The sequence below is a fragment of the Mustela lutreola genome, chromosome 4, assembly GCF_030435805.1.
Source record: "Mustela lutreola isolate mMusLut2 chromosome 4, mMusLut2.pri, whole genome shotgun sequence".
In the NCBI taxonomy this organism is placed as follows: domain Eukaryota; kingdom Metazoa; phylum Chordata; class Mammalia; order Carnivora; family Mustelidae; genus Mustela; species Mustela lutreola.
Genome location: NC_081293.1, coordinates 149,354,615 through 149,381,866, shown reverse-complemented (window position 1 = coordinate 149,381,866; position 27,252 = coordinate 149,354,615). Strand labels below are relative to the sequence as shown.

The window sequence follows — 27,252 nt, the reverse complement described above, 5'->3', positions numbered from 1 at the left end:
TTTACCAAATCTCACCTAAAGGCAGTTGGCAAGAGGTTAGCGTTATAATAGCCAGTGTTCTCTGGGAAGAAATACAAGGGAGGAGCATTCACCTGGCCTGTGGGAAGCCTTGAGCTGAGGGGAGCAGCCTCCCTGCGGAAATGTCAACAATTAATGCAACTACTCAGCAACTGTCAGGGTAGCAGCAACTTCTTCCTTTTTCCAGGTGGTTTACAAACTGCTCAGAGCAAGCTCGGCTGTGCAGAATATCCTACTCGTAGCTTTGCAGACCAGAAACTATAATTCACTGAAGTCTTACTGATCAGACTTCTTGTCCTTTGTAGCTAATCTGGGAGCCAAGTACCCATTTAACTTTGTCACCCTTGCACTTTGGGAAACAGTACCATTGCGTGTATAGAACACCCTAACTATGCTTCCTTTATCACCAAAGGGCAAGTACTTACTTCTCTTCACCAGAATTTGTCATTTGTTCCAGCATAGAACAATCATTCCAGTGAATGGGCCTCTGGCTGCAGCCTCGATTCTGTAACTTGATATCCTGACTAAAATGTGCTGTTTGCTGCTATCAGAGCACCTGTATTCGTGGGTTGAATTCCTACAGAGTAAGACCTTAGGTTTTTTTCCTCATAGGAAGGATTATGAAATGACTGTGTAGGTGGGAGCAAGTTTCCTTGGGTCCCGGTAGGTTTTTGTCTGAATCTAATTGATATCTGACTCTAAATTGCATTTTAAGGACGTGAAGAGAAACGAAGTTGTGTGAAATATGTAGATGGGCTAAAAAAAAAAAAAAAAAAAAGAAGGAAAATGACTCATTTCCATATCCTACAGTAATGTTATACTATTTTTTAAGGGTTTTTTTTTTTTAAGATTTTATTTATTTATTTGACAGACAGAGATTACAAGTAGGCAGAGAGGCAGGCAGAGAGAGAGAGAGAGAGAGAGGAGGAAGCAGGCTCCCTGCTGAGCAGAGAGCCTGATGCGGGGGCTTGATCCCAGGACCCTGGGATCATGACCTGAGCTGAAGGCAGAGGCTTTAACCCACTGAGCCACCCACGTGCCCCAGTAATGTCATACTTTGATCTCAAAAATCAAATAGATACTTTATTTTGTACAAGTTGGGGTGGGGGAAATCAGTAGCTATCATTTATACACAGCCTAAAAGAAAAACATTCTCATGGCGTTTGCTGGGTTGTTTTTGTATGTCTTGTTGGTTAGTATTTCATGCATTTGAGCACTATTCCCATATTCTGCTTCATCAGATATAATCATCATGGAACCAGGCATCATTTTCCATGTACTGATTACCAGGCTGCTTTACACAGGTGGTTTGGACTAGATTACAGGCAAATAAATAATCTGCTGCAAAGGGGACACCTTTCAATGTGGATAGATGTTTCGGGGGATTAAATGCTTGCTTCTTCTTAACAGCGCCACAGTTCTGGTCTGATGTGAGACTCTGTCTAGATCATGTGAGTAAGTATAAAAATTATTAAAGCCAGTATTAGGCCTAACTTGATTTCTTCTTTTCTTTGTAATTGTTGGTGGTTTTTTGAGAAAGATGGCCTAATGCCCATGACAGGTTCCCACTATCTATCTAACACTGGGAATGAAAAGTCTCTCGGATGACTGTACTAATGCCAGGAATTGCCTGCTGCTGGAAACAGTGTTGTGCACGGTGTCTAGTGACTGTTAGACCTTGCCTGGGACCACATATGTCACTCTAGCCCAGTGCCCAGCAAAGCAAAGCAGCCCAGAGCTCAGTGGTTTGCCCTCAGCAGGGCAGGAGGAGGCCTCTTGGGGTCAGCCTCCCTCATTCCTACTCATTTCCTCAGAGTTTTCAGAGGGTGCATGAAACTTCGGGTTTTTGTAGTGATACTTGAAAGAAAACATGGTAGCAACTTTCCCTGTGATTAACAGAGAGCTTGAGGAAAAGGAAGAGTCAAATGTAGAGAGAGATTGATGGGTACGTAATAGGGAGGCATAAGTGAAGTCACGTGTGATTCTCCAAAACGTCACATTCCAACACTTGGAGAAGACACAACAGAAAAGCTGCCGTGTGGTTTTTGTTGCCAAAATAAAAAGATATATCATGTATGTAACAGTAAAATGAATTCCTTGGGCACCTTGAGGAAAAGAGGGTTGTTAGTTTGTTCTAGTTTGAATACTAAATGAACCACATATTTAAAGGAATTGAAGGCCCCTTGTTACCAACAGAGGTGAGTTCTCGTTCTTCATTTCGGTCAGGCCAGCAACCCTCATTATAAAAGGCCTATGTGTGCAAGAGCCTAATAGCATCGTATAAACATATGGAAGACAGATGGAAGAAAATGAGACGGGGCCGCAATAAAAGTATAGAGCAGCGTTTTTATGTTCTCAAGCACCCCTTTTAGGGAGCGGGAGCCATATGGGGCTGGCTGGAGCCATCTGGTGGTGGTCCACATGGCCCCGACTACAGTGGGGAAGAAAGGGTACATGGGAGGCTGTAAGTGCTCCCGTGGACCAGTATGAGCCTGTTCTGGGTTGTTACATTCCTGTGCCCACCAGAGGCGAGGGAAAATAATGGAGCAAGAGATGTGAGTCATTTCCCATCTCTTTCCCACAAAAGTCACTTAGTTGTGAAAATGGAAGTACAAGGCCCGATAGAAGAGACCTTCTGTGCTCACAGAGGAGCGTTGAAGTGATGACTCATCAATAGGGACGTGCAAGTGGAAAAACGTTGACTTAATTGAATGCAATAAGAAGGAGAATGCCAGAGCTATTGACATAATGGAATCCTGTTGCCACCTGAATCAAGAAGCGAAAACAACCGTTCCTACGGTATTCTGTCACCAAGTCAAGCTGAGCTTTAAAAACAATAATATTAGAGATGCTTAAGAGCAACCTACTAATGGTTTTCCCAAGTGATTCGATGCACACAACGAATGCCCTGTGTGTTTTCATCATCCCCTGTAGGCATACCTTTCCTCCCTTGTAGGACCTGGCACAAGGAGTCTTTCTAGGAATAGCTGTAGAATGAGTGAATGCATGAAAGAGTGAGTGAGTGATTCTTCATTGTTTCAAATGGAAAAACTATCTGAGTCTGTCTGCTGGTTATCTATGAGCATGGATCGTGATTGAAACAGCTTTCAAAGGTGACCTTTTCTGTCAAGGTTCAGGTTCTGGCTTACACCTTTGGGATGGTAGAGAAAAATCAAGCAGCTCTGTCTTTCATCTTCCCAGACGTTGTTGAGTACTCCCAGCCCAGGAGAATTACAAAGCAGGCAAGGAGAAAGAAAAACAAGGAGTTGTGAGTAGAGGAGCTGGAGGGAGGGACAAGTGAGTTGCCTCCAGCCAGCCCTGGTCTTCGGGGTCTTCCGGGGGCTCCTGCTCCGATTTAACTCTTCCCGCTCCGCTCCGTGGAAAGGATAGAGTATGTTTTCTTAACCCACTGAGCCACCCAGGCGCCCCTAGAGTATGTTTTCTTTAGGGCTGCTGTTGTTGGGAATAGTAACTTCTGGTTCAAAGCAATGGCAGGAGGGTTAGGGGGATTATGTATTGGATGGATTTCATAGGGGAAAACCTTCTTACTGATTTTTCCCTCTGAAGCCGCGTTATGACAGGTCCATCTTAGGGAGAACCCAGGAGGAAACACATTATCGGCTGGCCTCTTTTCCCCCCATTTTCCTATTCTTTATTCATACTTTCAAAGCAAATGTGCTTAAGGGTGTGGGTTTTTAAGAAAAGCAAATGAAGAAAGAATAGGATAACAGGAATAGGTAAAGCCAAATGGCTCATTCTTATTAAGCTTGACCTGCTTTCTTCAAGGTGTGGCTGGTTTTGATAATCAGGTGGCTGTCCTTCAGCACATTCTGTGGATGGGACTCGGGGTGAAAGCGCCTACTGTGATCACGTGTTACTGGTCGGCTTTCAGCAGCCCCTCATAGGGTGAGCATATCATTGAGAAACTGGGTCCTTTACCCTTGAAACAAGGCAACGACCTCTGTGAATGTACCTGCCTTACATCATAGGGGTGTCTCACTCCATTGGTAGAGTTCAAAGGTTAACCTCGGTTGCCAGCTTACTGGTGGCTTTTCTAGAGTAATACACTGACAGAACCTTGAGGAAAGAAAGGACAGGCACTGGTTTTTATGAACTACTCTGTCTTCTTCCCAGTTAGCACCAAGCCTGTCCTATGTGCTAGGTGCATGTTTCTTGTGAAGAAAAATTAAGAAAGGTTTTTCCCTGGTCATTGGAAAGACAGAAGACAACTTAGGTAAACTTCTACCTTGATCTCTTTGCCTTTTAGGATTTCTAGAAAGATGTTTGGCATTTCTGTCCCAGACTTCCTCTTGTAGGTGGCAAAGACCTCAATGACCATGTAGCAGCTTAGCTTGTGCAAGCTAAACATCATTGAGGCTAGACCCAGAAAATTTTTAAGATGGTGGTAAATCACTCTGTGGTTTTGAGCAACTCAGATGCATCTAAAATTATCTTGTACGTATCTTTTGTTTTTATTTTTATAATGTCCTATAACAAATAGACCAGTGGATCTTACACACTAGGGGCACATGGGGCACTTTTTAAAAATACAATGCCTAGGTCCCACTCTGGAGGTTCATATTCAGTTGACCTGAGATGGGATCTAAGCCTTCTGGGCTTTAAAAGCTCCCAGGTGATGCTCATATGCAGCCAGATGTGAGAGCCACAGAAACAGAACATTGACCTTGTCTCATCTACCTTCCTCCAACTTTTTAAGATTTATTCCAAATTTCTAAGAGTTGCAAATATAGATCTGCCTTGGAGAGTTAGGGGCATCAGTTCCCTTTTCCTCCACCTCCCCTGTATCCCCCACCTCCTCTCCAGGGCTTCATGTCCACTGGTCAGCCTCATCCACTGGTCCCTGCCTCTGTAGCCTGAGTTCACAATTTACACACCTGCACTGGTCCACCCCTTGAAATCATTTTGAAAAGAAACTATCAGAGGAGACAGAGGTACTGGACACACAGCTGTTGAATTTCTCAACTCTTGGAATGAGGAGGGGTGATATATAGTGAACAAAACCCATTTGGATTTTTGCTAGGGTTCTGTCTTGCCATAAAAATCCCTGGGTGGCCCTTGGGTCTCACAGCCAAGAGGCCTACTTCTGCAAGAAATCGGACTTTAAGAAAGGAGAAAATTCACATAGCAGAGGAGAAAAGGAATGGAAATAAGATTCTGAGGTCTTGGGTCCCAGATCTGGGCTCCAGTAATAAACCAGCCTGAGACGTTAAGCAAGTCATACAAACAATCTTTGGATTGTCTTTCATCGCTAAAACACCTTGATTCAAAGGGATCTACATCAACCTCTTTCCAAATGTCACACAGCCATGAAATTCTAGATCGGGAGGAGAGACCCTAGAATTCATGTAGACAGTTGCCAGAAACTTGTGGTCATTTTATGCTGAAATCACCATCACTTAGCCATTGCATAAGGACATTGGCTATTCAGTCTACCTTTGTATTACTTATGTTACTGCTGCATTTCTTTGGAATCATAGGGCAGTTAGAATGTTGATGGAGGAGGAAGCTTGGAAACCACTGTTTAGTGGCCATACCTGGTGATGATTTATGCGTGTTCGTGTATAACTTTGTTCATTGGGAAACTTCTTAAGCTCTTTGAGAAATTATGTTATAACATTTCCAAAGAATGGCTTTGATTTATCACCTACTAGTAAAATCCATTTACCAAATTATATTACCAAGCCATCTTGGGATATTCAGAAAGAGTCTGTTGCCAAGGAAAAGTGGCAGTTTTCCCCCAGTGGTGAAAGATACTGCATCGTATCTCTTATACTAGCCATCCCCCTGTAATTTCTTTACTTTTAACTTTATACACTGCTTATAGGATAAAATACAACTGTGCATTTTTAATTACTCAGCATCTGTATGAATATCTTAGAAAATAAAATTTCTTCTTTCCACAAATATCTTTAACACTTCTCTGTCCTACATGTGGGGATACAGTTGTAAACAAAAGAAACTCCTTACCTTCTTGGGGCACATATTCCAGTGGAGGAATTCAAAAATTCCAAAAGGAGAAGTAGGAAAACAGTATATATTAAATGCTAATCATTATAAGCACTCTTTTATGATAGCTATATCCACATGTCTTTAAAAATAAGCTAGAGGAGGGATGCCTGGGTGGCTCAGGTCATGATCCCCAGGGTCCTGGGATTGAGTCCCGCATTGGGCTCCTTGCTCAGCAGGGAGACTGTTTCTCCTTCTGCCTGCTGCTTCCCCTGCTTTGCTCTTCCTCTCTCTGACAAATAAATGAATTAAATATTTTAAAAAGTAAGCTGGAGGATATTTTAATGTATTTAAAGTATTTTCAAGGTGCCCCTGGGTGGCTCAGTTGGTTAAGTGTCTGACTCTTGATCTCAGGGTTGTGAGTTTAAGCTCCACCTTGGGCTCCATGCTGGGCTGGAACCCCCCCTTAAAAAAAAAAAAAAAAGATATTTTCAGGAATTAACATGAAACTGTATGCAGCAAAGTTCAGAACAAAAGGAAACAGACTTAATTGAAGAAAAAAAAAAAAAAAAGAAAGAAATTTGAAGTAGGTATAGGCATCCCTGGCTTACTAGCTAGGACTCTAAGCCATAGAATCCGCACCCATGGAAATGTTTCATATCAGGCTTTAACCCTCTTGACCTGTGAGAACAACTTTTTCATAGGCAAATACCTAGACTAAGTTTTCGTTTGAGGTCTTTTTAAGCTTTATGAAACCACCACTTTTAAGTAACCGTTCATTTTGCTTGCAGACATGCTTTAATAAAAAAGTCAACAGCAGCCCAATTCATTAGCACCAAGTGCAGCTGCCCTGCGTACGCCTCAGACCGCAGCACTGCTGCTCCGAGAAGACTGACTTATCCAGGTGGAGCAAAGGCTTGAAATAGCTGTCCATGGTGACAGTGGAAACCCCAGAGTGCTGTCGAGAGAGCTGGAAGTGCAAGTGCTTACGTTAGAATGTAGTCCGTGCTCTGCGGTACAGTCTTTGTACTGTGGGTTTGGTTTGCTCTGATTTGATTTGGTTTTCTGGCAGTGCCTTTCGCTTCCCTCCCTCTTACTGTTGCAGAGAATGTCATGTATTTGCCGACCATAACGGAACACTTAATTTTGACAAATGATGAGGGATTAGAACTGTATAGAACTTGTCTTCTCGATTGCCTCATTGATGAAAGCAGAGGACTTGGCCACATGTTGTTGGAGGCCCCGTCCAGATCTGACAGCCAGGATTTGAAGGTTACTCAAGATTTCCCTCCATTTATCCAACCTTCCTTACCATTTGATGCATTTTAGTACAGGATAATTGTCCCCATCTAATGGACCTAGAAGCTAAGGTAGAAGTTATCTAAACTGCTTCAGAGATAGAATGATCATTTGAAACTGGAAATGAACTCGGGTATATCCCTAGCTTTTTCCCGGAGATCATTTTTTCCCCCTTAGTGACTAGAGTCATGGATAAAAGGCCTAATTGAAGTAAAAACCTACTATTCAACTCCAGCTATCAACCCCAATTCAGGTGCTTCCACAGCTGCTTAAGAGTGCTCTAATCTTGCACAAAGGCCTGCTTCCAGGTTTCCAGCTGTGAGCTGCATGGCCCCTAAGCCATCCGCCTGCTTCTGAGAGGTTACAAAAAGAAGGGGTGTGGAGGAAGATGTCCTAGTACAGGCGGGTGCAGTCAGCCTGCTCACAGGAGGAGTGATTAAAAATCAGATTTTGCTGTGGATTTCATTTGAGGTGTTCATCATCTGGACTAATCTATTCCCACCACCTTTAGACATGTGATAGTATGTATGATAACAAGGGAATTGATGCTTTTATGCTGCCAGTAGATTGTGGGTTAATTAATACCCTTGTTGGTAATGAAGCAAGGTGAAATGAAGTGAGACAGAGCTGAAGCATAAGGTCATTAACATACATTGATTAATAATGGAAATGTGGACGTTTTCATTACCGTATAACCAATGGGCAAAGGCAGGTGTGTAATGCATGAGGCTATGAGTAGGAGGACAGCATACTTTGCGGGCACACAATCCTTGTTGAGAATGCATTTCTTTTAATTGCATCATTTTCATGTTGAACCCACATGACCTCTTCTAATACTTGAGGTTCAACTATAAGTCCAGAGCATACCAGAGACAAACCAAAGTATTGTAGGACTATGGAAAGTTAACTTCCAGAGGATCTGAAGATTAAAAAGGGAAAATAAGATGCACAAGGAGCAAGATTTACCTGAGAAATGAACTCTTAAGCCTTTTGACTGTAAGAATGTTGAAAATCTTGGACATCTGGACAAGTTTCTAGACTTCGTTTTAGAAATTTGGTATTTTTAAGATATTTTAAGAAACAAATCAACTACTTTCTGATGGTTTGAGTGAAGGCCTTGTCCTAGAGCCTGGAGGTGAGACAGAGGGTCTTTGAGGGTCCCCTTCACACTGTATGCTATATGAAATTCACATGTGACTATTGTCTCTATGTAGCCAGTCCTAGTGCTGATGTCCTCAACCCATGAACCAGGAGGGATTTTCCGTGTAAACTGCAGAACGGGGTGGAGATGAATGGTTTTTCTCCTTCATTTACCTTTGCACATTTTATTTACTTTATTTCCTTTATTTGCATTTTATCTGCTTTCCCTTCACCTCAAATGACACATTGTTAGGAAACAGGAATTTCTTTATAGTTCAGTAAATTTCTAATTTCCTAGAATGGCTGGAGAAAAATTTATTACAAAGAGTAAAACACTCTGGTACATGGAAAGTTGCCCTAAGTATATATATATATGAGTTGTCAGTTTTTTAAGGATCTGAATATATAAAATTACAGTCTGTTTTTCAATATAAGTTATATAGGCCCTATCTGATACGACACAAACTTCATGTCGAATCATGAGGCCCTGAGAGCCTTCAGCTTTATTATTGTGAGAATAAAATACTGGCTTAAATCTATCTAGTCTCTTTGACATAGGATGGAGGTTGCTTGTGAAACACAGATCATCAGTGCAACTTGAATTTTCTCTCATAAAAGTAAACTTGAGAAAGGTAACAGCTTTGTTCAGTTTTTATATTCTGGCTCCCTAACATATGCCTACTAAGAATCTCTATAGTACAGGGACGCCTGAGTGGCATGGTTAAGCGGCTCACTCTTGGTTTCAACTCAGGTCATGATGTCATGTCGTGAGATGGAGCCCTGAGTTGAGCCCTGGGCTCAGTGTGGAGTCTGCTTCAGATTCTCTCTCCCGCTCCTTCCAGCTCAAGTGTGTGCCCTCTCTCTCTCTCTCAATAAATAAATAAATAAATAAATATCCTTTAAAAAAGAAGAAGAAGAAGAACCACCTTTATAATACACCTTCTCAGTTTGGTACTAACGGATTTCTTTGTTCTTATAAATTGTTTCTTTCTTTCTTACTTTCTTTCTTTCTTTCTTTTCTTAATTATTTTAAAAGGAAAATGGGGATGCCTGGGTGGCTCAGTCAGTCAAGCATCTGCCTTCAGCTCAGGTCAAGATCCTGGGGTCCTGGATGGGGCTCTATGCTCAGCAGAGAATGTGCTTCTCCCTCTCCTTCTGCTCCCTCCCTCCCTTCCTCTCCCTCTGTCTATCGCAAATAAATAAATAAAATCTTTAAAAACTGAAAAGGAAATGGATTTCTGTTCCTTGAAAAAGAAATGCTATTCTCAAATCTCAAAGTTTCTAAAATTACCATATTTTCCTAGTGAGTTTTGGGTCTTTGGGCATATTTAGTGTTGTACTTTAGTGCAAACATGATTTTGTCATGTCCAGCTATATTTCTAGAAACTTGCTTAAATGTGTGGTATCAGTCAGACTCTTCTGGAGGAGCACATTGGAAGGAGCAGATTCGGAAATTCACGAAGACAAGATACTGTGTCAATAGATTTGACAATCTAGTGATTTTAACAAGACCACAGTTTTACTGTAACATCAGCAGCTAACGTTGGAGACGAAGATAATGTTGAAGGATGGAAGAAAATCTTCTTTTTCTCCTTTCTCTCTCTCTCTCAGAGATCTTGTGTGTCATCTCCCCAGACAGCTGAAAGATTTAAAGTGAGATCATTCGTTGTCCTCTGTGCCACCTTCCTCAAGCAAAACTAGCATCCTAGCAGGGGGAAAAAAATTGTCCTTTTTCTGTGTAAGAGTGTGTACTTCAGGTAGTCTCCTAAATGTTAGTGAATGGCAATTTGTTGATTATAATCACTGCATGTTAATCTCTCACAGCATGTTTCAATCAAATTATTGCTTCATTGAAAGGGTGCAGTGCCACATAATTGCTGTAATTGACAAGCACATGTCTGAAAGGAATATTCTTTGAGCAGGAGAATTTTTGCCTTTAACATACCTATAATTGAGCTTTTTCTCATTTTTCTTTGCAGTCTTTCTCATTATAACCTTCCCCTCCCATTTCCCATTATCCTCATTTTCTGCCCTTGGGGCTTTCTTGCTCTACAATTGAAACCGTTCTTTTCATTCTGTTGGAGCTTTTTGCCATATACATAAGGCCAATGCCTGGCTGGCAGGCCTTCCCCCATATCTTTCAATAAATATGAAATTAGACAGAATTGTTAAATATGAGTGAAAAGAAAATGTAGAAAACTAAAATATCTTGTAATCCCCAAAATATCTTATTGTAATCTGAATAGTGCTAGGAAATTATTTTTAGAGCAATTCTGTATCCTTTTCTGCTTCAGACTTACTGTTCTTGTCTGTTTTCTGCATACACAATACTTTGTGAATATTTTAAATCCTTTAATCCTATAAATGTGCTTCACTTAGTGTGATGATGAAAAGTACAAGTTAGAATTGCCTTTTGAATACCTGGCTGGGTATTTCTACTTAAATGCTCAGCCTTAAATGAGCATAATTTTTGGTGAATGAGTTGTATATATCAGGACTTATCTTAGGTAGTAGTTCTAGTATTAAAGTATCTGGCATACTACTTCAATAATTACATTCCTTTCAATGTCCCTTAAATATACTTGTTAGGAAGAGAGATCTATCTAGTACTTAAAGAAAGTTGGGTTTTCCCCCCTAAATTTTCTTCTTGCTTGATATCACAAATTTTGTTTTTGTATAACAGGCTTAAATATACCATGAATGGTGTCATGTGTTTTGTTAAGAAAAAAGAAAGAACATGGTGAAGATATTTTCATCCCTATTTTGGATCTTACCCCCTAGAGTAGTTGGACATAGAAAATATAACCTCTTGTTGTCTTGTTTCAGTTTGGTCTGAATTTAAAGGCATTGCAAGCCATTTTTATTTACCACTGTGCTGACTTTTGTAAAAGCATTGTAGTTGGCTCAAGTTCTGCCAGTGCTGATTGGCACAATGCAAGTGCATGTCTCAGAGTTATTATGACAATTTACTCTGTTTTACAGTCTCCTAGGGAGAGTGTTTGTTCTTTGGGAAAAAAAAACATGCAAGGCAAATGTGTCTTCATCAGCATATTCTAGAAATCCACAGTAGTGAGTTCAGGATAAAGTCACAATGCTTATCTCTCAGTAAATGTACTTTGCTTGCTTTGGATAATAGAGAAACTTAAGAAGCAGATCACATTACTCATCGTCTGTTTGAACGCCTAAGAATTTTCTGTGTATATATATTATTTGTTATTAGGTATGACTGCATGTAACAGAAAAACAGATGATAACTTAAACAAGGTAGAAATATACTTATCTCTCATGTGAAAATACGAATAAATGGGGCCCCTGGGTGGTTCAGTCCTTAAGCGTCTGCCTTCAGCTCAGTTCATGATCCCAGGGTCCTGGGATCTAGCCCCACAATCCTGCTCCCTCCTCAATGGGGAGCCTGCTTCTGCTTCTCCCAGTCCCTCTGCTTGAGTATATATATATATATATATATATATATATAGAGAGAGAGAGAGAGAGAGAGAGAGAGCATGGAGCGCTCGAGAGCATGCAAAATACGGCCAACAAAAAGCAAAGTTCGATTCCTAAGAAATGAAAAATGGCATGTAATTTTATAAATGGAAGCTAATGTTAGTTTGTTTTGATACTTTAGCTCCCAGGCCATAATTATATTTCTGTCTCTTTAAAAAAATGTAAAAATATTGTGATTTAAAGCATTACATAATGGGGGTCATTGCTCAGTGGAGAGTCTGCTTCTCCCTTCCCCTATTCTTACACGCTCTTGATCACTGTCTCTCTCCCCCTCCCAAATAAACAAAGTCTCTTTTTTTTTTTTTTTTAAGATTGTATTTATTTATTTGACAGAGAACACAAGTAGCAGAGTGGCAGGCAGAGGAAAGGGAGAAGAAGACTCCCTGCTAAGCAGGGAGCCTGACACAGGGCTTCATCCCAGGACCCTGGGATCATGGCCTGAGCTGAGGCAGACCCTTAACCGACTGAGCCACCCAGGTGCCCCAATGAATAAAATCTTTAAAAAATATATATTTTCCACAAAACATCTGAGGCATGTACTAAAAAATATTTCCTATATTATGACTTCGACTAAGTGTAATAATAGCACAAATTAAATTTGTTCTCATAAAAATAGCTTCAGTATTTCATTATATTATTATTTTCCTGGTGATATTTTGGAATTCTTATGTACCTTCTGAGTGGGTCAAATCACCAGGACTCGTGTGATTTCAGTGCTATGAGAAACACCTAAGGATGTTTTAAGATGTGTAAGTAGATCGCTTATTTTGAAACAACACAAAACTGACTTATTAGAACCATTTGAGACAAAGGAGTTTGTATGAATGACTTTAGCCAAAAAGAAAAAAATACCTTAACTGATGACAGTTAATACATATTTAATGGCTTGATTACCCAGATGTTGGACTAATAAGCATATATATGATCACTGAGGTGAGGAACAGACATGACTTTGATGTAGAAGTCAGTTTTTTTGTTTTTTTCTTTTAGGAAAGAGGACAAAATAAAATGTGACTAATGATTGTTAGTATCTGTAATGTTTAGTATGGAGAAGTTTATCTAGAAGGAAAAGAAGAGTTTTACAGTTTGTTTTAAAAAATTCAGTTTCTGCCTTTACACTTCATGTCCCTCTGCTCCTCCCTCTCCCGCTCCCCCAACCTGTGGTGCTTGTACATGTGCTTTAGAGAAAAAGCACATTCTAAAGCACTCTCTAAAAAACAAACAAAAAAAACAAAACAACTTAAAAGAATTAGGAGTTTGTGGACTATCTTAATCCTTCCATGTGATGGTCAGTTCTACTTTTAGAAAAGGAAATGAGCTGATCCCTTATAGCTCTTTGCTACTTACCAAGTATTTGCTAGAAAATAAAAATGAAATTCGAGTAGGAATAAAGGAACTCTAGGATGCTGGTGTATAGATGGAAAATGACTTTATGGGGGCACTTTTGTCAATTCAGAAATAGAAAGACTAAGTTCCTCTATCTGCGGCACTCCTCCCTGTCCAGGACTCTGTTACTTTCCTGTACACCATTACCTCCATGTCTGGTATGGACCATTTGGGTTCACAGCCTGAGAAGAGCAGAGTGCAGTGAAATCCAGAGCTGGAGATCAGCCCTCCTTGGGACCTAGGACCCTTCTGATATTAACCTGCAGCAATCAGTAGTTTTTCACCCTACCTAGCTCGGACTTGGCGTCAATCATCCCACAAAGAGAGTATCAGACCTGCCTTCTAGAAAGAGTATGAGGAGCACAGATCGTGTGGGTAGAGCTCCTGGTATAGCACACAGGATGTGGTCAGTAGAGGGGGGCTTTTTCGATTATGTTCGAAGAGAATAGCTACTATCTTCCCTTCTCTACTTTTCCTCGTTGCCCATCAAAGCTGTTTTTGGCTTCCTGGTGCACACTAAAGAATAGATGTGGTTCAAAGCAAATTTGGGGCTCTCTAGGGCTAAAATGCATGCTGGCTGGGGGGTGTGGGTGAGGGATGGGGGTCTGAGTGGGGGTAGCGGTTTGTTCAGACATCCTCATGAACGGAATATTCATCAGCTTGGGACTATAAGCCCCCCATATGTGGTCCTTTTAGGATGTCACCAGTTAAATTTCAAACCCTATAAAAGTTGAGGCCTTAAAACTTGGCCTTCTCCATGGCAGCAAACACAGAGCTCAACCCCAAGCAATACATGTTCAGTCAGTGGTTGTGACCGAACCTTTATTTGTGACCCAAAAGCACTAGTCTCCCTTTCACTGGTGTGAGAAAAAAAGCAGCTATGCATTACTGAAAAGAACTCCAAAGATTGTTCTGGAACCTAGAGCACAAAAGCATCCCTGCTATCAGTCAGTGGATGAAATATTTGTCCTAGAAATAATTTTAAACATGGGCTACACAGTAAAGTGACTTTTCTAATTTGGGGCATTTTCAGATCGTGTAAGATCTTGTGCCAGATTGTTTAGAAAGAGGCTTAGTTATGTTTAATTGTGTTTAATTGTTTTTTTTAAAGGCTTCTTTATTTTTTAAGATTTTATTTATTTGAGACAGAGACAGAATGAGAGACAGAGAGCAGGAGTGGGGAGGGTCAGAGGGAGAAGCAGACTCCCTGCTGAGCAGGAAGCCTGATGTGGGACTTAATCCTGAGACTCCGGGATCAATGACCAGAGCTGAAGGCAGTCACTTAATGAACTGAGCCACCCAGGCGCCCCTAAAAAACTTCATTTTTTTTTAAAGATTGCATTTATTTATTTGATACAGAGAGAGGGATTTTATTTTATTTATTTGACATAGAGAGGGGAAAAATATTTATTTATTTGCACACACAGGGGGAGAAGCAGAGGGAGTAGGAGAAGCAGGCTCCCCACTGAGCAGGGAGCCCAATTCGGGACTGGATCCCAGGACTCTGAGATCACGACCTGAGCCGAAGGCAGACACTTGACCGACTGAGCCACCCAGGCACCCCAAGACTTCAATTTTTAAAAATTTTATTCACTTATTTGTTGGGGGAGGAATGAGGGAGAGAGAGAGAGCCCAAGCAGGGGGAGCAGCAGGCAGAGGAAGAGGCAGGCTCCCCGCCAAGCAAGGAGCCTGACATGGGACTCGATCTCAGAATCCCCGGAGGCAGACACTTAACTGACTGAGCCACCCAGGCACCCCTAAAAGATTTCATTTTTAAGTAAGCTCCACACCCAATGTGGGGCTCAAACTCAGACAACCCTTAGATCAAGAGTCACACGCTCCACCATCTGAGCTGACCAGGCACCCTAGTTGTGTTTAATTTAAACTAGTAGATTGGTAGAGTATCTTTTTATTTTTAATATATCTAGTTATCACTCTTAGCTTTATTTTTTTTTAAGGATTTTATTTACTTATTTGAAACAGAGATCACAAGTAGGCAGAGAGGCAGGCAAAGAGAAAGGGGAAAGCAGGCTCCCTGCTGAGCAGAGAGCCCTATATGGGGCTCAATCCCAGGACCCTGGTATCATGACCTGAGCTGAAGGCAGAGGCTTAACCCACTGAGCCACTCTGGCATCCCTCATTCTTAGCTTTAAATCAAGGCAGTTGATTCTCGCTCAGCTTGGAGGAAAATAACTTTTCTCTCATAGCTCTAGAATTTGTTAAGCAGAAACAAAAAATAAAATCTTACTCATCTGAATTCAGTGATAATGATTCACAGTGACCAGGGTGGAAAAATTAACATTCCAAATGGTGATATATTCCAAGTTTTGGAAGAAAGCTGATAATAGAGATTCTTCGTGGCGACTGGGAGATAAAAATATCATACCTTGTCCTAAGTTGATTCCATTCTTAAAATTATTGCTTCAAATAACCATGCCCCAGACTTCTAATTTAGGATTTGATGTTTCAATTAATTTTTTCTTCATTTTGTGACATTTTGGAGTGTTTAATGGACAAGCACTTAGGGACACAGTTTGTGTCTTTAAGAATGCATTCTGTGACGTTAATCACACCAGATGGGGCAACTCCGAGAGTCGGCTGTGTGAGCCTGAGTGACTCCTGCAACTGGTTAATAATTTTTGTTGGTAGATGCTGGCAGATTGGTATTGAAGGCTCCGTACCCATGACACTTCCCACGTTCTAATCTTATACTGTTAAATAAAATGATACTTAGATTGATCAGGAAGAAATACTTCCTCCCAGCTTATTGTGAGAGCCGCTGCTTTTACTAATCAGGAAACTATAACACCTGCAAGAAGAGTCTTTGGGGAAAACAGTGCGATAGATGGTGTGAAGGCAATTATCAGAATATCCTTGGTTCCTTCTAGTCTCACTCTCACTAACATATTGCAAGGGGCATCTCTCGAAAGCCCTCAGACATGCACACCATCCACACACCAAATCCTGTGGCCTTTGAATGTGAGCAAAGTCTTATGGACCTCCCTCCAGCAAATTTTGACACTCAGGATCTGCTCTCCTATCCATCACCCTTCCTTGTTGGCTTCTGTTATGTTTGTGTCTCCCTGTTCTCCTGTTTCTCTCTCTCTTGTCTCCCCCCTTCCTGAACTCATCCTTCTCTTAGCATTGCCCAAATGTGAACATACACCCCAGCTCAGCCCTCAGCTCCCTGCTCACAACTTGCTGGGGTTTTATCTGAGAGCTGATGTTTCGGCCACTCTCTCTATCCCTTCTTATGGAGCTCCCATAATCACCCAGACCTCTTTAGCGAGCTCTAGTCTTTGATATGTCTGCCCAGTATCTTCACTTAAAGTAACCTTAGGGAACTCAAGCTGCAAGTATTTAAAAAGTACACTCATCTTCCCTCTCCTGATTTTCCCTTTATCCAGTCTGACTGTCCTGATGTAGCAAGTGTAATCTGTATCTCTTGTCATTTCTGCCCTTGAAAATTTCCATTCACTTCCCTTTTCCTATAAAACAAGCCCCAGGCTTCTTGCTCTAGGGCTTAAAGACCCTCCAGGAATTGGTTCCAACCTATTTTCTAGCTTTACTTTGCAGTTACACATGTGATCCCTTCCATTGCTATTTCTAAACTTTACCGTAGACCAAGACTTAGAAAACTCACCTGTCCACAGACCGCTCATAAGAACAAGTGAAGCCAAGGAGGGCAGAGCTGTGATGAAACGCAGAGCGTTTAGTGCTGAGGGCAACTCAGCACTAAACCAAGTTGGCTTATGAGATGTGGGCCGGGTATTGCCAGATCTTCTGATTATTTTGTTTCGTTTTGTTTAAAGATTCATTTATTCGTTTTAGAGAGAGTGTGTGAATGAGGGTGGGGGGGGAAAGCCATCTCAAGCAGACTCCCCACTAAGCATGACCCCAACCCTGAGATCATGACCTGAGCCGAAATCAGTAGTCAGATGCTTAACCGACTGAGCCACCCAGGCGTCCAGGTCTTCTGATTTTTAAATATTGTCACGTAACAAAAAGTATCTTTAACGGCTAGACATGGCCCAGAGGCCACAGGTTTGACTTGGCAGCAGACACACACGCTGTCACTCCTTCACTCACATTTATTTAACCTCTTTATCCACCAATAATTCTTCTTCTTCTTCTTCTTTTTAAGATTTCATTTATTTATTTGACAGAGAGATAGAGGTAGAGAGCACAAGCGGAGGGAATGACAGAGGGAGAGGGAGAAGCAGGCTTCCCACTGAGCAGGGAGCCTGACGCACGGCTTGATCCTAGCACCCTGGGATTATGACCTAACCATCTGAGCCACCCAGGCACCCCTCCACCTGTTCTTCTTAGAAGTTCAGGGGTGACCCCCCATGGCACCTTCCTTGGCACGTTGGGGTTTCCTTCATCCCTTAGAACATTTATGATTGGTGCTGCCCAGCTGAGGTGGTACCTTATTTAGTTCATTTCATGGGGACAAAAGTCTCAGCTCCCTGACTAATTATGAGCTTGAAGCCACAGCTCCCTCGTGCTTTCTTGTCTCTTACCCCCAAATCCCTTAGCAAATACCTTCTATATAGTCAGTTCCCAGTACTCGGTTTTTCCTTGGTTGATTGGTAAGACTTGGAGAATTGGAAAAGGGTCTGAATATTATTTTATGAAAGTAAGAACAGGTGGTACTTATTGAGTGCCTAATGTACACCATGTTCTCTGCCAGGTATTTGAGAATACGCTATTCTGTTAATTAATTCTGTTTAATTCTGCCTGCAGTTCTGCTAGCTGTGGATATGATACCCACTTTATAGCTGACTTAACTAAGGCCCAGAGAGGTTCAACATTGCGCCCAAGGCTATCCAGGTAGAAATTCAGCTCTCTGATCCCCTTGGTACTTTCCACACTGTTTTTCTAAGTTTCCTAGCAAGTTTAGCAGACACACATGCAAGAGTCACAAATAGGTTGTAATTAAAATTGTGCCTAGACGCTGAGAGAAGCTGAGGGCTGGGACAGCAGGAGCTCATGGGGCCTGTCACCTCTCTCCCCTCCCAGGGTGACTTGTAAACGTGACTCTTGGTGTGGAGAACGTAGAAAGCCCTGGGTTTATTAGTGCATGTTCCTTCTAGTGACATTTTTAAAAGGCAGCATGTGAAATGTTACATAGTTCAGAACATAATTCCTGTTGCATTCAAATCGTTTTTTCCTAAAGAATGATGGGATTCCAAAACCAAATTTTTCAAGTTACGATAAGAACAGATTTCATTATTTGAAGAGTGCCACCCAAGCTCTGTATGTAGTAAACTCCTGTCATGAAAGAGGTGACCTTTAAAATCTGATGTAGAAACAGCATTCAATGAATAAGCATTTTTTATGTAACCAATAAGGAAAAATAAAACAAGATCTTAAGATTTGGTTATTTTAGAATAGCTAAGCAATACTTTGGCAAAGTATAAAAATATCCAGGAATTGAGTGAATTTAAAAAGCTGCATTTGAGGTCATGAATATTGCTTTCAGAAATGTCAAATAAACTGAGGAAAAAGCATAGCTTTTTCAGGTATGAACGTTAATTTTTTTTTTTTTTAATTTGTGCTTAATCAAGTTACATGGTACATTTTGGCACTGCTTCTCGAAAAATAATGGCAAGTCATAATATTCCTGGACCAGAAACAAGACCTTTCAAGTACAGAGTTTTTCTTGGCGAAATAAAGTTTAAGTAGAACATACTTTAGAGTGCCTTAAATTCCATTGCATCTAGAGTAGAAATATAAGTGAAACAAAACTGCTAACAGTACTTTAGGGAATGTGGGTCATTATAGAAATGTTGAATATTCACATTACCGTACTTCGTTTAAATAGCAACTATTGGCAGTTGTCTGTCAAAATTCTTACCATTTGCTTTCTTGGCAATTCACTTATACCAAAAAAGAAAGAAAGAAGAAAGAAAAGCACTAAGCTAGACCCTTTTGAAACATATAGATCAGTTCCTCTGAATTGATTACATTTATGTAACAGAACCCTATAAAAAAGATCTGTACCAAACCAGTTACTAGTCCACCTGACACAACTTTAGGATGCTCCAGAAACACTTGCGTTTTACAGAAATAATGGACATTTTAGTGCTTGATACATTTCAAGCGAAAATGAGAAGATATTTTAATATCTGCGTAAAAGAAAAATACATTCAAGTAAAATCAAATGAAAATGGACAGTTCTTTTCTTATACCTTAAGATTTAGACAATAACAGATGAGGGGAAAGTCCTGTATTAACATCATTATAGTCATGAGTTTCAGAGTAATTTCTTTTTTTTTTTATTTAATTTTGTTTTTTCAGTGTCCCGAGATTCATTGCTTTTAGAGTCATTTCTATCAAAGCTTTAGATTTTGACTATACCTTGATGTATTTTATTTCAAGTGAACATAATGCTTAAAACTAATAGTATCTGCTTTCCAGTTTTGATTGTTACCAGCATGTTTCTTTTATACTGCGAGAATACTTCCTATACTTAAAAAAGCCACAACATAAATATCTTTTATTTGGGGGGAGCAGGAGAGTACTCGCAAAAGGATGGCTGAATACTTTTGTCAGTGATGAACCAAGAATTTGGGATTTGATTTAGTGATTGATTTAATGAATAGAATTTCAAAGGAAAGATGTTTGTCTGTTAATACCTAGGTATTCACAGAATTAGAAAACAAAATGAATATATCTTTTTATTCAGAATGTTAGTGTATATGGCAACTACGAATTTGTTTAAATAAAAGATACTTTTATACACAAAGGTGCTTTTCTGCCTAAGGTCTTAAATTAAATTACTGTTAATTAAGCACTATATAATATAATAGATAATTATAGTGTTTTAATGTGGATGCCAGAGGATGTGCTAGTCTTTCTAAATGGCTATTGTTGGCTAATAGTCTTCAGGGGATCATTTGTATAGCCATTGTGGTTCCAAAAATATCTCTGAATACCATGGGACAGTCTTTTTTGATACATGGCTATTACAAAATGCATTTTTATTTGAAATGTGTCATTTTGGTTATATCGTTCAATTACTTTCGTGGGCAACAAAAAAATACCAGTGCTGAAAGAGAGTAAGGGAAAGCTCTTTATATAGAGAAAAATTTCATAACAATATGGTAGTTAAATAGGGAAAGATTTGAATCAAGGGCAAAGGGAATCTGTACTCTTTTGAGGAATTTTAGCAGTTCGGTAGGACTTTAACTGGAGATGTTTTCATGTAGCCTTGTTGTTTTTATTTTAATTAATATTTCTGTTGCAAAGAGATAATTAGGTAAATGCTGTTGAATATTAAATATGGTAGTAGCTTAGGGGAAAGCATTTCTGGGTCAAAGCCCTTAACAAAATATCATCACATGTGAGCTCATTAATTGAATCGAACGCCAAATGGTTTTGCCACCATATGAACCAGACTTCTCACAGTCACTCAGCTCATTATCCAAGGCTGTTCCAGAATGGAATGACTGGTTATGTCAAAGTTTAATGGCATTCTTTTTCATCTCAGTTGCTAATGGAGTAAATTTTGATTAGAGAAGAGTTCCAGCCTCCTTGAATCAGCTAAGTATAAGAACATTCCAAAGAGTCTGAACCTATGTCCCATCAAGTATTCTGAACGCTGAATGGTGAGGTTCGCAGGCTCTCCCCCAGCGGCTTCTGTGTATCGTCTGCTCTGATCTGTAAGGGCCCACAGAGAACCTTCAAATCGATTTTAGGCTACTCTGTGGTTCTTGCTGCCTGTACCTAGCACTGAATGCAAAAAAAGACTCAATTTCTAACGAGAGCAGAGAGCTTGAAGATACTCATCACCCACATTTATTACAGAGCCGTGTTAGAATTGGTGACCATCCCTGCTCAGTAGTGTCCCAGAGGGCTAGTTTTTAAGTAGTATTTCAAAATATCCTAGGGGTTCAGACGTTATGCCACTGTTTGATTTTTCTTGAAACTATTTTAAGAACTGTGATGAAGGACACACAGACCTCCAAAATGTATATTTCAAGATTTTCATTAGGATAACCAAGTGATGAACTTCTGTTGCCAGGTTAACTAGTTTGGGGGGCTGGTCTTAGAGTACGGTTTCTCTTGCCTTTCCGGGAAGATGAATATTTGAAACTGCACAGAATCTTTCCTGTGAATTTGGAAATTATGTTGGCGGTCACAGCTTGCCAGTCACTTTTGTAAACAGGGTCTCTACGAGATTGCTCCCAGGCCTTCTGTGAGTGGAGGCTGTGCGTGTGCGTTCACACTGAATTGTCCAACCAGTCACACTCCCAAAGTTACCTTCAGCATATAGGGCTGCAGAGCTCTATACAGGGCTGTTCCTTCCCCTACACACTGGATAGGGCTTCGTTTCTGCCTAGTAAGGCCCAGACACATCTGTTTGAGAACTTAACTTTTACAAGTAACAGTAAGCTGGAACAGAGACCGTTAATATATTGCAGTGTGATACATTATACGCGTAGGCTTATTTGACTTTATGGGTGCCATTTGTCAAATTTATTTTTTTAATAAGGAATACTGTTACTTAGCATAAATAAGTAAATATCTTTAAAAAAAACTTTCTTAATACTCTTCTAGCATCTCTGGTTCATTTCACTTCAAGCCATTCTGCAGTTAGAAAGGAAGTTTGTTTTTTGTTTTGTTTTGTTTTGTTTTATTTTAACCTGACCATTTGCAGTCACTTATTGGTGTAAATTGGGATGATCTTGATGTTCTGCAACCAAACAAAACAATTAATTAAGCAAGGGGCAGCTGACAAGGATTGGAGATATCTTTCACTACCTCTTTATATCAGAGTTTTGTGTTCGTAAGCATAGCCTTGTTGTTTTGCATTGATCACTTCTTATAGTAAACGTTATTGGTTATTTCTAAAAATTCAGGCATTTTTAGATGCCATAGACCTCAACATAGACCTTCAGAGCTCTGTACAGGGCGATTCTTTCTCATATACACTCAGTATAGCTCTTGGAGAGCATAAATGGTATCGCGTGTACAAGCTCATTATTCTTACCACTGATTAATTACTACTTCAGATTCCTAGAAATTTATGTTCAGGATGTAAAAGACATAAAAATGAAATTAATTGAAAAAGAATTTTAAGTTAAGGAGGCTGGATAAAAATAAGTATGGCAAGAGCTCTACTTTGCACTATACATGTGATTTTTTTCTGTCAATTTGGAAATGATATTGGGGGGTCAGGGTTTACCTGTTTAGCTGTCCCATATTACATGTAAGTTGGACTTTTCCAAGAACACTCAAGGCCAAGAGGCAATAAAAATCAAAGCTTTTTTTTGTCAGTGGAGGAGGTAGGGAAGGGATTGGGAAGGAGTATATCATGGTATGTTATCCCTGCTCCCCATATTTAAAAAAAATTTTTTTTTTAAAGATTTTATGTGTTTATTTGACAGAGAAAGATCACAAGTAGGCTGCGGGGCAGGCAGAGAGAGAGAGAGAGAGAGAGAGAGGAGGAAGCAGGCTCCCCGCTGAGCAAAGAGCCCGATGCAGGACTCTATCCCAGGACCCTGGGATCATGACCTGAACCGAAGGCAGAGGCTTTAACCCACTGAGTCACCCAGGCGCCCCTGCTTTCCATATTTAACAGGACTTAGCTGTGTCTCTCTCCACCGCAGTACGATCACCCACCACATTTCCAGCTTTTCATAGATGTATTTGAGAGAGAAAGGTGAGTGGCCTTGGAACCTGTTATGTGTCCTCTAAGTTTTATTATCCATTGTTCTTGGCCTAGACTTAGGTAAATGACTTTAGAAAGCCTTAATTTATTAGAACATGTGAGCTTCATTCCCTGTCGGACTGGAGTATATACCCCAGAAATACCATAAAATTTATCTTTAAAAGGACATTATTTATGCATTGGGTTTCTATAACATCTTTACCCACAAAAATAAATGATGTTTTAGGGAGCGAAAAAAATAACAAGTTGTATGTTTAGAGAGCCTTGCAACAAAAAAAATAATCCCATTGCTTGAGGTGTTCTGTGTAAGGAGTTTTAAAAATCTTAACTTCAACAAATAATGTATTTTTTGGTTAAAATTCTCCTATCCTAACTCCTCTCACAACCACCACCACTTACTGTATTTCTGCCACACATGCTGTTTGAGAGCCTGGAGAAGCAGTTGCCCTTCTTATCACTGGTGTGCTTACCTTGTGTTTGTTTTTCTTTCTTTGCAGAGACCCTCCTTGATGACTTCCTCCTCACGTACACGGTCTTCATGACAACTGATGACTTGTGCCAGGCGCTGTTGAGGCAATATCCTTCATTAACTTCAGGATGCTGTGCTGGCTTCCTCTCAGACAGATGTCTCACATTAGGAATTAACTGCCTTTCTTAATTTACTCAGCCCCTCAGTAGAGTGTGGATCGGTTAAATATTAATGTAATGATATCCAAGGTAAAAGATGAAATGAGACAGAATAGACAGGGAGAACGGGAAGGCGGGGCTGCTGTTCTCACCTTCTGGGTTGTGGGTAAATTGTACTGTTTGTGCTATGTTTTCTTCAAACATAGTTCTCACTGAGGTAAGTTTGGCCCACTGGGTAAAGCCCAGAGTCAAGAGGTTGGGTGGACAGGCCATAAGTGAACTTGTAAGACAACCAGGCCTTTAGTGCCAGGGGACTTGGGCAGGAAAATGTACGTGCATGATTCCATGTTTCTCTGTAAGCGTCCCGGGGCCCGGTGAGCCATCCCCAATGTGGGAGGTTGAAACTACCCCCTAATCAACTGTCATCTTTCAGAAGCTTTGTGAAGACATGTGCTGTTAGAATGACAGGTGTGATGAGGTTAATGGCGAGTTAGGGAAGCTTTATGATTTGATGCATGAACTAGAAGGGGTGCAACAGATGAAAGACCATAAAGGCAAGCCAAGTAAACTTACACAGAGTCTCCATACGGGCTTCACGACTCACAGTGTGCAAGAAAGGAGCTTCAGAAGCACTTAAGAAGTCTGTTAACTGTCAGGTATTTATCAAACCAAACTGAAGATTCCACTAAAGCCCTAGTGAACATTTTTAGGAAGATGGATTTTTTTTATGCATATACCTGAGTTTTATTGAGCCATAATGGTAGTGGTCTTGGTAATATTGTCCTGTTAAATGATCGTTGCATTTTTACCCAGCTTGATAGCCTTTTCCTGCTTAAAAGAATACCTTAAAACTCCATAAAGGGCATACCTGAAATAAAATCTCTCTTAAAAAATATATAAACTAGAAATCATGATTACTCGGTAGTACTTTGCTTTGTCTATATGGCCACACAGAGCTACATTTTTTTTTTTTAATATTTTATTTACTTATTTGACAGACAGAGATCACAATAGGCAGAGAGGCAGGCAGAGAGAGAAGAGGAAGCAGGCTCCCCACCAAGCAGAGAGCCCGATGCGGGGTTTGAGCCAGGACCCTGGGATCATGACCTGAGCTGAAAGCAGAGGCTTTAACCCACTAAGCCATCCAGGCACCCCCAAAGCTACATTTCTTGGGGAGCTTTTTGAACTGGTTCATAAAACTGGCCTTGAAACATTACCCATTTTGAATTTAGAGAATTTTAAAAACAGATTTCTTCCACAGCTTCCAAGTGGATGTTATTAAAAAATTCTGCAAAAATTACAAGGTTTTCAAGTTCTTCTTTAATAGTGTTTTAGAAAAATAACTATGAGCTAATTTCTTCTACCTTTTAATGCTAAAGACTTTTCCAAAAGTATTATCATCTATTAAACCATATAGTTTGCTTCATAGCAAATAGATGCCTTCAAACCATTGTTTTTAATTAGAATCCTAATAGGGACACCTGGGTGGCTCAGTCAGTTCAGCATCCAGCTCTTGATTTTGGTTCAGGTCATGATCTCAGTGTCCTGAGATCCAGCCCCGTGTCAGGCTCCCCTCTTGGCATGGAAACTGCTGAAAATTCTCTCTCTCCTTCTGCCCCTCCCCACATCCCTCTCTCTTTAAATAAAAATAGATAAATAATAAATAAATAAATAGGATCTAGTATTATTTGTGATTATTGAGTAATTTAATGCCTCATAGAATTTCCCTGAAGAGTCTAAAACTTCACTTTCATATAACCATGTTTTAGGTCTTTGACTAAGACATGTTCTATGAAAATTTAGTTCAGATTCTTACTTAGCAGCCTTTTTACTAATTATCAAAACCCATGAAATCCATACTCTGCTTTTTGTGAAATAATACAAACCACAAACAAGAATATGGCATCCGTATTTAATTCGTGAGATTTTTTTGTGCCCCTTCGTGAAGCTATCTTATATATCCCACTGCCATCTCCTTCTAAGGAGTGGTCTGAGGTCTGAATTAGTTTTTGTTGTTTGTCTCCCATTGTTTTTAAACATTAGTTATAGATTAGAGCCATTTTTGCTGTGTTTGGGTATCTGAGACAGGTACTTTTACTGTGATAGAATTTTATACTTTTTAGCTTTTATCATCATAAAAAGTATTATGTAAGCTTCCAGCCTTAGGCTAGCTAATGTTCAGTGCACTACACTGAAGGTATAATTGTCATCCAGTGACATTCCCATTATTCCTGTCCTCTGGCTATGTTTATAAATCAGTATAATCTAGCATGGGCAAAATGTATAAAAGTGAATTCACCCTGATAAAGAAAACAGAGTAATCCAAATGTTAAATTTAATCACTAACATTTTTGAAAAATACATCTTGTAGGCAAAACAAGATGAAACAAATAAATGGTAGTAACTGTGAATGGAGAAGTCCCTGAAATGGCTCTATCCTACAGGTCCATAATTATAAAACATAGATGCAGTGGTAATAATTAAGCCCACCTCCGTGGGGCGCCTGGGTCGCTCAGTCATTAAGCATCTGTCTTCGGCTCAGGTCTTGATCCCAGGGTCCTGGGATCCAGCCCCACATCGGGCTCCCTGCTCAGCAGGAGGCCTACTTTTTCCTCTCCCAATCCCCTTGCTTATGTTCCCTCTCTTGCTGCGTCTCTGTCAAATAAATTAAAAAAAAAAAAAAAAGAAAGAAAAAGCCCACCTCCTGGCTTATACATGCTGACCTAAAAGAAAGAAGTTGTTAGTGTTTCCGAATTTTCTAGGTTTTCTTCTTTATATTGGTTAGGGCATGGTAGTCACAGGAAAAGAAGAACATGACCTTTGCACAAGTGGAAATAATGTAGGCTATAATATTTTATATTTTGTCTGTTAAGAGAAAAAAACAGGGGAAAATGGATGTTTTAACAGATGCTTTGTGGGTTTGCCTGAGTCTATTACTCACACAGAAATTTAAAAAAAAAAAAAAAAAATGCCCTGGATGTATTCTTGCAAGTTAGAGAGATAGTGACTAAAATATGTTTTAAAATATTTACAAAGGCTGACATAGATACTCGTATTTTGCGGTTATATTTCAGCATTAAATAGTGGAGAATCCTGCCCAGCAGGCCCAAGTTCTCCCTGTCCTTGGTATCATAGCATTTCCTTTTCCTATGTAACTTTCCAGTATGTATGAGACGGTCAGAAATGATAATTTGGGGAGCAAAAACACTAGGTTGATTTGGAAAATGCCAAGCTTTCGTCTTATCCCCAAAGCTTTAAGCACATTGCTTTTGGGGAGTTGTTATTTTTATGTAATTTGAACAGCACAGTTTGCCCCTGTTATCTTCCAGTATATATCATTCAGGGTGATGAAATTTTTCTTATAAATAAGCATAGTTAATGGAAGCAGGTGATCCCAACATATTTTCTTGCGTGCTTTCCTGCTCAACAATATGCTGAGTGTTCGCCATCCATAAATGTACCACTAGACCATCAGTCTTACAGCTGTAGATTGCCTATTAATGGATCTGTGATGATTTAGCTAACTATCCAGTGTTTGACCCATTTAGGTTATTCCTATTTTACTTTTTTATTCGGATGAAAATGAAAAGTAGTAGTCCTTTTAAATTATATTTACATGCTTATCCAGTCCT

At 40.0% G+C, this 27,252-nt stretch overlaps 1 protein-coding gene across 2 annotated transcripts in view; it reads left to right on the top strand.

Annotated features, from left to right (window-relative positions):
• RAPGEF5 (Rap guanine nucleotide exchange factor 5) overlaps positions 1 to 27,252 on the top strand; it is a 221,861-nt gene that overhangs the window by 151,540 nt on the left and 43,069 nt on the right. For both annotated transcript variants that reach the window (XM_059171333.1, XM_059171334.1), the window contains exon 12: positions 23,491 to 23,569. In XM_059171333.1, the coding sequence (XP_059027316.1) occupies positions 23,491 to 23,569 (79 nt within the window). The remainder of the gene's footprint in view (positions 1 to 23,490; positions 23,570 to 27,252) is intronic.